The 13,239-nt window shown below is 41.9% G+C and overlaps 1 protein-coding gene across 1 annotated transcript in view; it reads left to right on the forward strand.

Moving 5' to 3' along the window:
- The window catches only part of SORCS3 (sortilin related VPS10 domain containing receptor 3), a gene marked incomplete at its 5' end in the record, with an annotated part of 274,330 nt that overhangs the window by 215,434 nt on the left and 45,657 nt on the right, over positions 1 to 13,239 (forward strand). Inside the window, 4 exons of the mRNA XM_082285707.1 lie at positions 84 to 186; positions 2,474 to 2,550; positions 2,659 to 2,750; positions 5,770 to 5,877. Coding sequence (XP_082141833.1) covers positions 84 to 186; positions 2,474 to 2,550; positions 2,659 to 2,750; positions 5,770 to 5,877 — 380 coding nt within the window. The remainder of the gene's footprint in view (positions 1 to 83; positions 187 to 2,473; positions 2,551 to 2,658; positions 2,751 to 5,769; positions 5,878 to 13,239) is intronic.

The following is a 13,239-nucleotide window of genomic DNA, read 5'->3' on the forward strand; positions in this document are numbered from 1 at the left end:
TGTGTGCAGTCACCAGGAGTTCCTCTGATATTTAACTTGCTGCATATTAAAGCTTCCGCCTTTTGTTTGTTTTCTGTCAACAGCCATTTTGCTCATTGCACTTGCGCCTGCAGCTCTCAGAAAATCCGTATACTTCAGGGAGCATTTCCAGCAAAGAGACAGCTCCTGGGCTGCTGGTGGCAACAGGTAAGAACATAAGTGCTTCTCACCACTCCCCCATACCTCCCTGGGAGCCTGAGAGTATATGAGCTTTTCCCTATTGGTATAAAACCTTTCAGCTCTGTTTCAGCAAGTGCTGAGCTAATTCACATTAACTCCCATTTGCTATGGGCTAGGAAAAGGTGTATGGCCCCAAGTTCAAAAAAGGTGTCAGGTTGTTGCTCTACAATAACCCATCTGCAGGTCTCAGCCCATACTTTCAAGGTACCATTACCAAGTGGCATTACTAGGTCCTCTCATGTTACAACCACTGATGGATGTGTATCTGATTGCTGCAAGTGCCATGGATGAGAATAGTACCATGGGCTACTTGAAGATGTTAATATGTTCTGCCTTTTGAGTAGCAAGCACAGAGTTGTCGCAAAGTCTGTCAGGTGAAGCCTGGGCTTCATGGGTGCCTGTTTTCTGCATGGCACCTATTTTCAACCCTGTATTGCTGCAAGACCAGCAGCATTTAATCAACACTGCACAGGCTACTGGTATTGTGGGCTGTTCTGCAAAAAAGTGCTTTGGCAGGTTGTGTTGTTTCAATGACAGCCTGCTACAATACTTCATGGTGGCAGTGGCTGACCCACTGTAATTAATCTGCAGGATGGATGGTGCTACCAACCCCACTCAGCTCTGTGGGAGCTGCTGGACTAACAAAATGCTTCCAGAATGGCTGGTGCTACTGAAAGCTGGCCTCTGAAGCATGTAGGCAATTCTGTCATTTCAAACAGAGTCTCTTACATATGCTCAAATATGTCCAAATAGCTTAACTGTTCTTTCTAAGGCTCAGTTTATCTCCTTGGTCCTGTTCAGCATAGCAGTGGCCTGCAAGTGTGTGATGTTAGCATATTGTCAGCATGAACTTACACTATTCCAACCATTTCATTCTCATGTCCTTCTGTGCTTCTGTGTGTTTGCCAGAACCTGAAACGGGTTCCCTTCATGACATTTATATCTCAACAAGGGAGACACCATGTGATTTCCAGTTCACTGATCCAGGCCAAATGAAGTGAGATAATTTGGTTTAAACCTCCAGATATCCCTGTGCATAGCCAAGTGGAGTCATCACTCCTGGCAGGTTGCACTAGATGGATGCTTAGGAGCAAGCCCGACTCATGATACTGTAATTACAAAAGCGCTTTTTTTTAACCTTTTAGGAAGCAAATAGAGGCAGCAGGATGGTGAGATTCTAGGCATTGATCTAAATTGTTAGTAAATTAGGTTCTTTTCAAGCTGCCAGTGCATGGGATGAATGCTTTCCCAGTCTAACAATTAACCTTTAAAAGGCAGAATATAATTTCTGCCTTACTACTTTGTAGATTAAAAAGCCTTACCTGTTGGGAATATACACATCTGTTTCCACTAACCAGTTTCACAACAGCAGGATCATCTCACCATGTTGCTGAATGCATTCAAGGATACGCTTTGCAATTTATTCTCACAAGTGTTGGCTGCTCAAACACTTGATTTACAGTGAGACACGTCCAGCAATGATTGGAAATTTGGACGCTTGGTATAGGACAGAGGTTAGATTCTTGTAAATGGAAGAATTATGTTTTGCTATCTAATTGTACAGCTGCTAAATCTTGACTTGTTTGGGAGTTACATTTTGTGAGGTTTGAATGCATGCAGCTAAAACTAGAGGGAAAGAATGAAGGAAATAACAGAACAGCTTTGCACAGAAAGACAGAACGAAGTGGTAACAACCAAATTCTTGCCTTTTTACTCCCTTTCCTTGCCTCCATCTGTAAATCCCTGTTTGAAAATTTGGATTTTCCATTTTGGTGTTTAAAATATGATGATACGAAACCTATACTGCTGCTTTTAAATCAGTTTCTAACTCATGATAAGATACTGGGCTAAGACCTTTGAACTGACATGGTAGATTATCCTCTTGAGCCTGGACATCCCTATAGACTGACCTTCCATGTGGTTGCCCATATCAGGTTTTCCTTACAGCCTCATCTTAAACAGTTGGTCACTTTTGCTGGTGTCAGGGAATAAAATTAGGTGGGGAACAGTAAGACACTTCCTATATCCTGAGCACTGTTGAGAACACCCTTTTTGAGTTGTGCTGCCTCCCAGAGCCAGAACTTTTTTGAAATAGCTTTGAAACAATTATGTGGTTAGTTGAATTCCATGATGGTAACAGGAGAGTTTCAACCTATTTAAATTTCTAATTTTCCAGCATTAAATGTCAGAAATTTAATTAACATTTTCATTAGTGTGTTCATCCATACAGGAATGTCTGACACTTGTGTTACAGGCAATATTGGCTCTGAACTTTCCTACACGGATGTTGGCGTGTTCATCTCTTCTGATGGTGGCAATTCCTGGAGACAGGTATGTTTTTCACAGTGAAGGAAAGCATGGAGCCTTTTGCTATTCTTCTTCTGCCTCTTCTCTTCCCAGTGGAGTGGGGCACTCATGCAGTACCTCATTTGTTTTCAGGTTTTCGAGGAGGAATACAACGTTTGGTTTCTGGACTGGGGAGGGGCACTAGTGGCTATGAAACACACGTCAGTGCCCATCTGGCACATGTGGTAAGGAAACATTACTTTGAGAAGGTGCCAGTGTCTATAAAATGAGTAGATGAAGTCATTCTTAGCTATATTTTACCATCAATGTGGTTTTATTGATGAATATAATGATTATTGCACCATTTTATAAATATAATGTCTCCGTACATAATCACCTACATGTATGAATTACTCTTTGCACTGGTAATGTACTGTGAGGTGGGGTTTCTTTCCTACACACACACATATACTAAGTAATAGGCCAACCTTTGGGCTTCAGGTATTTCTGAGAGGCTGTGTCTCTCGTTTCTACATTTTGTTTACAGAATTTAACATTAATCTGATAAGACAGATAAAGGGAGGGAGAGGAGAGGGCAGTAGGTATAGATGAGGACAACAGAGATAACTCCTCTAGTATTTGACTATCAGTTTCCAGAGATATTGTAGTGGCAACTGATTAGAGTTGGAGGTGAAATAGGGCAAAATGATTTCTCAGCTGAAGACACTGTTTTGCTATAAATGGGTTATAACAATCTAAGCACTAAAGATACTGCTCAAAATTAGCCTCTTCTTAGCTCTTGCCCCTCTGACTCCTGCACCAGTTAAACATTCTAAAATTCAGAACTAACGCTGTTTATAGAAAATGGGTGTGTTCATTGCTGGGTAGGTCAGTCCATTAGACATACCCCTTCAGTCTCGGGGCTTGATTGAAAGAGGCGCATGTCTAATGGACTGACCTACTCAGCATCTGATGCTGTTCAGAAGTGAATTAGAAATAGCTTTCAGAGACAAGATGTTTTCCTGTCTACAATATTGAGTTGTCGCTTAGCTTGATGGTGCTAAGCACATGTCTATTACTTTTCATGCAGAACAGGAAATGTGGTCTTCAGTCAAATAGAAAAAAAAAGCAATGGTGTTTGGCAGCAGTGATGAGGTGTTAAGGTCTCCTCTACCTGAGTTATTATTGTACAAAATCCTCCAGTGAAATTGCAGTCTTTCCAAATCTGGACACCTCAAGACATGTTTACTTCACCCATTTACAAGCTTGTGTTCCAGAGATGTACTTAGAGAACATTAACAGCTACTTTTTCAATATAGAAAGCTTCTGGACTTTATGTTTCTGATCTGACAGATAACTCTGGGATGACTGCAACATAGATTTCTGTAGAAGTTTGAATATATTGCATTTGAGCCCATTTCTTTGCTACCTGAAGTAAAGAAATGACTGCTTTAGACATGGTGTGATAGTGGACTGTTGACCATGGGATGTATTGGCTCCGTAACTGGACATACAGAGGACAGTAGTCACAGGGCAGACTCCTGAAGATGAGCTGCAGACTCCAGTCTATGGATAGAATGTGTTGAGGTGTGACTGGAAGCCTCTGACGGGTAACTCAGTTGTCATGGCTATAACTAAAGCGCCCTCAGGAAAGAGGACATCAGGACCATGTCCCAGTCTTTAGACCAAGCCAAGTATGAGTCAAGGAAGGAGAAGTGTGTGTTAGCCACAGGTGGGTGTCACCAGCAGTGGGTGCATCAGACTGCAGCAGGTTGAGCTCTGGAAGGCTGAAAGGGGAGCCACTTACTGAAAAAACTGCAAGTCATGTATTAACCATTTGTTACTGTATTATTCAGGCCAGGTGTAACTGTTTCAGTTGTCTTTAATTGTGAAGGCTCCTCAGACATAAAAAGCACATTAATACAAGTGCCTGTACTTACATATTGGGGAAGATTTGGTCACAGGTTGACTTTTCATAGAAGCTGAGAGCTCAGTTCACCTTTGTTTGCGGAGGTTCATTTCAGATGCTCTCCTTTTACACTAAGTCTCCTGAAATGGCATGTGCAGTACTACGAGTGCCCCACCCACTCTATTAAATGAGTAGTGATTTAGATCTGTTATCAATATCCTCCAACAGGTTTCCTTCAAAATTGTACCCTTAGGGGCTTTGGAATTTGCTTCATATTGCCTGAGTAGGCACCTGTTTTATGGGCAGGAGTGGAATAGATTAAAGGGTACATGTAAATCTATTAGTTCTCAGGCTGAGACATTGTACAATAAGTTTCATGATGGAGAAAAGAGGGGTGGATAATTGAAAAGCTGAGAGAACTTTAGCTAAGCTAATGAAGCATGCTGTTCCCCAGAAGTTGAAATGCTATTTTAGAGAGATAGATAAGCATGCAAGCAGAAAGCATAAAAATGCGCAGGTGTATGGGAAGATACATACATTTAAATAAATAGATTTAGGGCAGATAATCTTTCTGTGTGCTGTTGTACTCCCAGAGTTCTGTCTTTCATGTAAACCTAACTTCCTGTTCTGGACAGGTGCATTCTGAGTCAGGTGAAGGTGTCTTGCTAAGTGACGTGAGGGGCAGAGTTAGGGGATGGTGACTGCCAGTCATGGCTTTGCATACCAGAGATCTGAGGTTGGTTCATAATACACACTACAGTGGCCTCCTGGTCCTTTGGTGGCATGTCAGATAGTGTTCTACCTGCTTGGAGCAGGAAGGACTCAGTGTCCACCAAGAGCCTCCCAGACAGATCCAGATGCTCAGATGCATGTGTGCACACACATTCTACACTCCTCACTCCCACAAATAAGACAAATTTGCTTTAAAGTACTAATAGGGATAGAGAGATTGTAACTAATGCTATATGGCATTGATGCAGGGATGGGTCAAAATGTCCTGTGGTGGTGAAAGCAATTTTCATTCATTCAGGCCAGGGTTGCTTCTGCTCTGAGTGGTGCTTCATATTCCAGACCCAGAAACAGGTCTTGGCAAAGCCTCTTGATCCCTTGAGGTCTGATCTACAGCTGCATCAAGTACATCTATACCCTTATTGCCAGTATTTATGCTTTCTAAAGCTTTGATCTTTCAAAGTACATCAAGAGCATGAATTTAGTGGGCTGGGAAATGGCAAAGATTGGTGCTTGTCTGTAAACCCAGCTGCTGGAGCTTGCAGACCTTAGCCAACATTTAATTGCTGCAGTTGCTCTAGAGTAAGTCTTTTTATGTATATAAATGTTGTCTGCTTCTATCCCAGGGTGAGTTTTGATGAGGGAAGATCCTGGACTAAATTCAGTTTCACATCAACACCACTTTTTGTGGATGGATCCCTTGTAGACCCTGGCATAGAGACCCAGATAATGACGTAAGTACAGCAGCTCCTATTTTAAGTTGTGATGGCAGAAGGGGTGCATGGAGATCCCCAAGTGCCTGGTAATGTCAAGATGTGCAGTGCAGCATTGTGTAGCTACACATGCAGTGTTTCATGAAGTCATGGTGCTGTTTTGTGGGTTTTGCTGATGGCCGCAGGCCTGGCTGGCATGTTCTTGCATCATGTGGCAAATAGATGATGGAGCCAAACTCTCTCCAGTAGTGACGGGGGCTATAGCAAGGAGAGATGGTCCCAAGCTGTAGCTTGGGGGTTCACACAGACCAGCAGATAAAACTGCTTCTCTGGACAGTGGTGTAGCCCTGGTCAGGTTGCATCTAGTGACAACCAGAGGTCCTTTCTCATAATTACTGCTGAGATTGCAGTCCTTGGATCTGACGGCCCAGGGACTGCAGTGCTCTTCAGAAGTCGGAGATCTGTGTGGTTGTACCTAATGCCAGTTCTGTGCTTGCTCCAGTTGTGCAGCATGACTCTCGTTTGAGGTTGCTGGTGGGTATGAATATCCCCCAACCTCGTTGCTTGCTATCTGCATTGTGGGCTATACATCTGGTTTTAGCTCAAGCAAAAGTGTTCTCATGGTGCATATGCAGAGCTGAGCTCAGAATAAGCTTCCTTTCTGGGGTTTAGTATGCTATGGTTCACCCATCCCATGGAAGGAGGAGCCTGGGCTGGCAGGGATGGTGGCAGGACCTTCCTCCTCCCAGGAGTGCTGAAGTGCTGGGTAAGGCTGTTAGAACCGGTGGAGTGACGTTGGCCCAAGAACAGGCCAGGATTTGAGTTCAACAACCAGGAGAGGGAAGTTTTTAAGTTCAAAGGCATCTTCAAGTAGTGATCTGACCTCTTGAACAAAGCAGATCAGAGCGCTGTGCTCTGGGATTCTGAACAAAGCAAGGACAAGATGCACTGCCTTTACTGCTTTCAGAAATGCCTTCTTACCTGTGCTTCTTTGAATTGCCTGAAACAGGCTTCTGAAAAACATCAGAAAGCAAGGTGGCAAAGATGCCTTAGACTGAGGCACACCTGTGAAGCATATCTACAGTGGCACAAAGAAGCACCTTTGGTTAATCACATCAGACACTTGCATCACTCCAGTTCAGGGGCAGGAGATCAATTATAAATTCCATCTTTCAGTCAATTTGCTTTTCCTGCTTTTCTGCATCTGCCCTTGAAGTTCCTGCATATTTTCACTGCTTGCAAGAGAAAAGAGATTCAGGTCAAGTTTATTTTCTTCTAGGCTTCAGTCCATTTGCATACTTATAATGGCATGAATGCATAGGTGGAGCTCCTTGCTGGTGTCACAGGTAGTGAGAAACGGAGAGTAGACTGCTGGATATGCTTGTCATCAGTTTTTGAGAAAGTTTAGACCGGGTAATAGTCGTGTGTCTTGTATGTTTCTGCTACTGACTTGAGTGTATTCCAACTGTGTTGCATGATTTGTGCTGTTATGCCTTTCAAAACCCAGATCTACTTCAGCTTTCCACAAAAAGAAGTGACCATGTGTTGAGAAGCAGTCTGTACTTGAAGTTGAGCTCAGCTCAAGAGCTGGGGAAAAATCATATTTTACTCTTCTCACAAATGGTCATTTGAACTGGCTTCTATGCCATCTATGCCATGGCAGAAGAAATGTTTTGGTGCTGTAGCCTTGGGGGGGCTCAGGAGGGCGTAGCTGACTCCTGTATAGCACATCCATATCTCCTGTGATAAACTGTCTTAGGAAGGACAGGCTAAGTAATTATGGTTGTGCTTTCCACAGCAGCACTCCTATGTTTTATTCCCAAACAGTGCTGGAGCAAAACAAGGCAGCCTCTGTGTCTCTGACAGACAGCTACTGAGATTTTATCGGAGTAGACGTGGTGTCAGTTCTGGTAGCACTGCTCACTTTTCCTTTATTCCAAAACAATGCCATGGCTTTGGCTTTTTTTTCAAAAAGGCAGAGTCCTTGTTTGTGTAGAAGAATATATCTGTGCATCTGTCGCCTTGCTATCTGCAAACCTTGCCCTGTTTTTGCAAAGAGCAAAACTCATTAGCATATGATATACCTGTGAGCCTTTTCAGAAGATGGCTGTGAGCATCCTGTTGGGAAACTATATATGCCAATTCCCAGCTAAAGATTAGAACCTGCAATTCTGTTCACTCTGTGAATTTTTTCTCCAAATGCAATGAGAATGTGTAACTTTCTGTGTTGTTTAATATGGTGTTTTTCTGTGAAATTCTTTATGCAATGTGTGTCCCTTTCCAGCCGCACACATGTGCAGACACATGCACACACACGTGCAGAGAGACCAATCTGAGCTCTCATAAATCTGCACATCAGCACCTTCATTGAAATCAGTGGAGCTAATCAGTTGACTAGCTGTGAATTTAGGCCATTTACTTTATAAATCAATGCAGTTTTCTTCTGAGATGAAAAACGCATTATAAATCTAAGGTTATTGTTATTTATATCTCTGTAGTCTTCTGGTGGCGAATGTAGGAAGTGAGTTATCTTCCTGAATATTGTGTATTAGTTTTGTTGAGAACTTTTTCTTTTGAAATCTTTGCAGGCATATTACCGTTATTATTGCCATTGCTGTTGTTATTGGTACTGTCTTTATTATTACTGTCATCATTAGAAGTTTTTAAAACCACTCTTAAGAGTCTGTAAAAGCCATACAAAGAAATTTCACATGACACTTGCTATGAATGTTTAGAGAAACTTCTATCCACAGAATTAAAGGAACTGAGGAGGAAAGAGCTCATTTATAAAGCTCTATGCAAACAATTTCTACACAGAACACTTAGGTATTTCTCCCAATTAGAATTTTAGTGAACTCATCTATAAGGGCAGTGTAGGGTGATGCTGAGCTTGTGTAAGCCTTGGCTGAGAAGAAATCAATGCCTTTCTATTGCTACTTGCCACCCTCTGAACCAGGGTAGCACATGGTGGTTTGGAGGTACATGGAATTCGTGTTTGTGGGAAGAAATCCCAAAGATATCAAGAAGCTGATGAGAGGAGCACAGCAGTTTGGGATTAGGATCCCCCAGCTGATCATGGGGTTGGTGGGAGCTCTTAGATTTGAAGCAGCGCTGAGGCAGAGGGATCAAGGCTGTGGTCATATTTGTGTACTGCCAAACTGGGTACGTTAGTGGTTTTTAAAGGTTTGTCTTTCATCCTGGAAAATGAAAAATACTTCATCTAGTTGTCTCGGCTGATTCCCGTTAGAAAAAAGTTCTTCCATAGATTTGCATCAAAGTGGTCTGTGCTCACCTATTTAAAAAAAACAATATTCTGAGGGGAATGTGTATTACATAGTCATTATACTCCAACTATTATTAAAATACTGCATTATTAACAATATTTTCGTAATACTATTTTATTAAAATCAATATATCAGTAGAATGATTTTCCCAACATTCATTTTGTGCCACATGCTGTGAGGGGCTCTCTGGGCTGTAGAAAGCAGCAACCGTTTTGGCACACATTTTCATACCACTTCATAGCTATTAAGTAAGCATTTTCCATACCTGTCTTTACTGTATGAGTATCCCAGGCTTTTTTGACCCTCTGTGCTTTGTGCTGTGTATGCTTGTCCTAAACAATCCTAAAGAACATCAGTAATGAAGGGGCTTTATATGATTCTGAATATCTCAGACTACTTTGGATTGGGAGCTGCTTTTAGTGAGGGGGTTGGGCAGGATGTCTTGCAGAGATCTGTTCCAGTCTAAATTATTCTGTGATTTTTTAAATTTTGTATGGCTATAATGCTGCAAGAATGAATTATTTCCTTACAAGTTGGGTGGACTCTGTTGCAAATGTAGTTTTATGATGCTTGGGGAAGTACCATGAGACTGTGTGTGCTGGTCTGCCCTGGAACTGCCTCTTAACCAAAGTGAATCCACTGTCCTTCCTCCATTCCTGGCTGACCATCTTCTTCTGCAGTTCCTTTTGTTGCTCTTTCGACACTTCTCTCATCTGACAAGATGGTCAGTTCAGCTCCTTTGGTGTGGAGCTTTGTACCAAAGCACATTGCTGTGTGCACATTTCCACATTGCTGTGGAAAGCAGCAGTGAAAACACAGGGTCCTCTAGGAAAATAACTCAAATGCATGAGGGTGATGGGTTAGACATGTTCTCAGATGATGCAATGAATGCCCAGAATGCAGTAGCCTTTTTGAAATCTACAGGTTTCTAACTTCTGTCCTGTATCCCTCACTGTTGGCTAGTATATCTTTTAATTATGTCATGTTCTGATGGGTCAGATCCAACGCTTCTGGATTGACAAGACATAGGGACAGCGTGTTACTTGCCTGAGGTTGTCCAACAGGGGAAAGGTATCACACTGTATTCCCATTCTAGTCAATTGTGATATATCCAGACTAGTTTGTACCACTTTAATCAGAGACAAGATGTTTTCATGGATCCGGAAGAGGGCTTTATGTTGTCGCAGCTCTGACTCACAATTATTACCTCTGCCACTTCATCTCCTGTGCTAAGCATCTCTCCAAACCTATATTAAGAAAAACAACCTTTTTGCTTCACAGCCCTGCATCATTTTAGTAGACTCATTATGTGTGTATGTGTGCAGACACTCATTTACAGACGGGGATCATTAAGTTTCTCTGTACTGATAAATAAATATTTATGTAGACACACCCACATGTGTGTATATAAATTTATATGTAGTTCTACCTGTGTGAACTTAATGATCTCTCTATATGTGTGCATGCATAATTGGGCATTAATATTTTCAGTGAGCTGGAAGTTAAGCTGTAAGCATTGCTGTGACTGCTGCCCTTGGCTATGTATGTTAGGAAATGTTCCTGGCTGTAAATGAATAGGTTATGAGTCCTGGCCCTTTTCTAACACCTTCTGTTTATGTGGCCATGCAGCTTTACCAGAAATGAAGTGGGAGTAGTTTTTTTTTTCCAGGAGACCCATAAAATTACTGGCAATCCATCACTGGGTGGCAGAAGAGTGAGGCAGAATGAATAAGTAATTGAAAGATGTTGGAAAAGGTGAGGTGAGTGCCAGGGGAGGTTTGAGGTGAGAAAGAAAGTAGTAAGAGCACAGGCCATACTGTGACAGACCAAAGGTCCCTCTGTTTCAGTTCCATGTTCCAACAGTGGCAAGTGGAGCATGCTAAAAAAATATATATATATATATTATGCTAAATTATACTAAAAATATTATTACCTTATATACTTGTGACATTCATAGAAATTTACAAATAAGGGACTTTCTTGGCCAAACATGGTATTCTTTGTGTTTCTAAGATATTAATGAGTTTTCCTATTTTTGAGGGTTTTCCCTCTAAATGCTTTGAAAAGGTTTTTAGCAGGCACCTTATCCTGTGGCCAGGAATTCCATGAATTACTCTTATCCTGAAGAACTGACTGACCTGTGGAAGACATCAGCAAAGTAGATACAGGTATGAAGGCAATGTGGACAGGTTCTGATTCACTCTCAGCAGAGACTCAGCAAACTGAGTATGAGAAAGGGGCAACAGGTCACAGGTTCAAGCTCCCACTTGAGTTCAAAGTTACATGGAAGCCAAGAGTCATTTTCCTGTCTTTTTCTGATAAGTGTTTATCACCTTGGCTCTTCAAGCAAGGCAACATCCTCTGCCTTTTGCTCAAATCTTGCAGTTATATTTAAAAGCTAATACAGGAAAGAAAATGACAAGCTGACAGTGTCCTTGAAACATTCTTTTCCTAGGGGTAGGGAGCCATGGGTCTGCCACCTCTGAGTGGGTGTCCTGAGAAAAATTAAGGTGAAACCAGTGATAGAAAATAGTGCCTTTGCTGAGATGTGGTCAGAGGAGCTGGCATTCTCCCCCTGGAACCAGGCTCTGCCCTCCACAGCCAGCACCCCTGCTTAGCAACCTCAGCAAATGAGAGCAGATGTGAGTGGATGGCAAAACACCATGAGGTTGTTTTTCCTAGAAGCAACTGAGGCTCTTGTACAATGTGTGAGGAGAAAAGAATCACACTGTTCCTCAATTCCCATGGCCCACAGGTGCCTCTAAACTTTCCTGACATCAGTCTGGCCTCTTTTCACTTCACTCTGCGAGAAATAGGAAGAAGCTCTCTGAAAAAAACAGATCTTCTGCAACTTGTGACTGCTGCTGTGCCACACAGAAATTTAGCAAAGAGGGAATCTGGAAGAAAGATTTCACCAGAGTTCTCTAGAAAGCTAAATCCAATTTGCAGCTTCCAGTGCAGGAAATGAGACAGGATCATGTATGGGAGCTGTTATGCTGACAGATTCTGAACTCTGTCCTTATTTACCTTCACTTCCTCTGGGGACCAAGGCTGTCCATCCAGCCTGTGCATTCTCTAAGGGCTACCAAAACTGTGGAATTTTTTAAAGGTTAGAGAGAAGATCTCAAAACCTGGTTTATCCAAATTGCATGGGTACCATTAGATACTATAAAGGACTGTTAGGTTTTAATTCTTGTCCCTACTGTGGTTTTATCTCACTTCTCAGTTTTCCTTTCTTCTGTTCATTGCAATATCTGTTTGTGGTGTGAGTGGCATTGTTACTGGCTATGGATTTTCCTGCAAAGCTCTGATGTGTCCTTGTGAGTTCAGTTCTCTGTCCTCGCTCAGGGGACTGTGCAGACTGCAGTGTACAAACCTATATAAGGACTCTTCAGAACAGAATCCATGAAATTAAAATGAATCTGTGAAAATAATGACTGCACACAGAAAGAAAAGTAAAATTTGGAACTTGATCGGAGAACAAAAATTCCAAATACAATTATTAAGTAAGGAAACCAAAATGATTGAGAGGATATTGGCATTTGCTATAGTGAGCTGCATTCCTGTATCATCTGATCTAATTTCAAAAACTTCTGGAAGTAATGAATAGCTTGGACTTTGGGAGAAAATGATCAATCTGCTAATGGCATCAAGTGACTTTACAATGGACAAGAAAATGTGTGTTATAGGAATTCCCATTTTATCCCAGCAGATGATCAGTTTATACCCTGGAGTAAGACAGTTGATTACCCATATAATTATCTTTGTTTGCAAGATTTAAAAACATTATTAACGACCACAGATTAATCAGTGTCACTTCCTCCTCCCATCTCCCTCTCTGCCAGAGGAGTAGTCTGTGTTTTAGCCTTTGGATCTCTGCATGAATTCACCTGGACAGTCCACAAGAGGCACAATATTGATTGTTAATACTTGCAGTATGAGGTGAGGTCTTTCTGTGGCACCTGAAAAGACAAATCAAGTGATGAGAACATCTACTTAGAGTAATCTTTCTCAGACAGCACCGTGTGATTCATTTGGCTTTAGGAAAAGGATGTCCGTGACCCAAGACCAGTTCCCAGCAGTTGCACCATGTACTCGT

The sequence above is a fragment of the Coloeus monedula genome (genome assembly GCF_965178545.1).
Source record: "Coloeus monedula genome assembly, chromosome: 8".
NCBI classification, from domain to species: domain Eukaryota; kingdom Metazoa; phylum Chordata; class Aves; order Passeriformes; family Corvidae; genus Coloeus; species Coloeus monedula.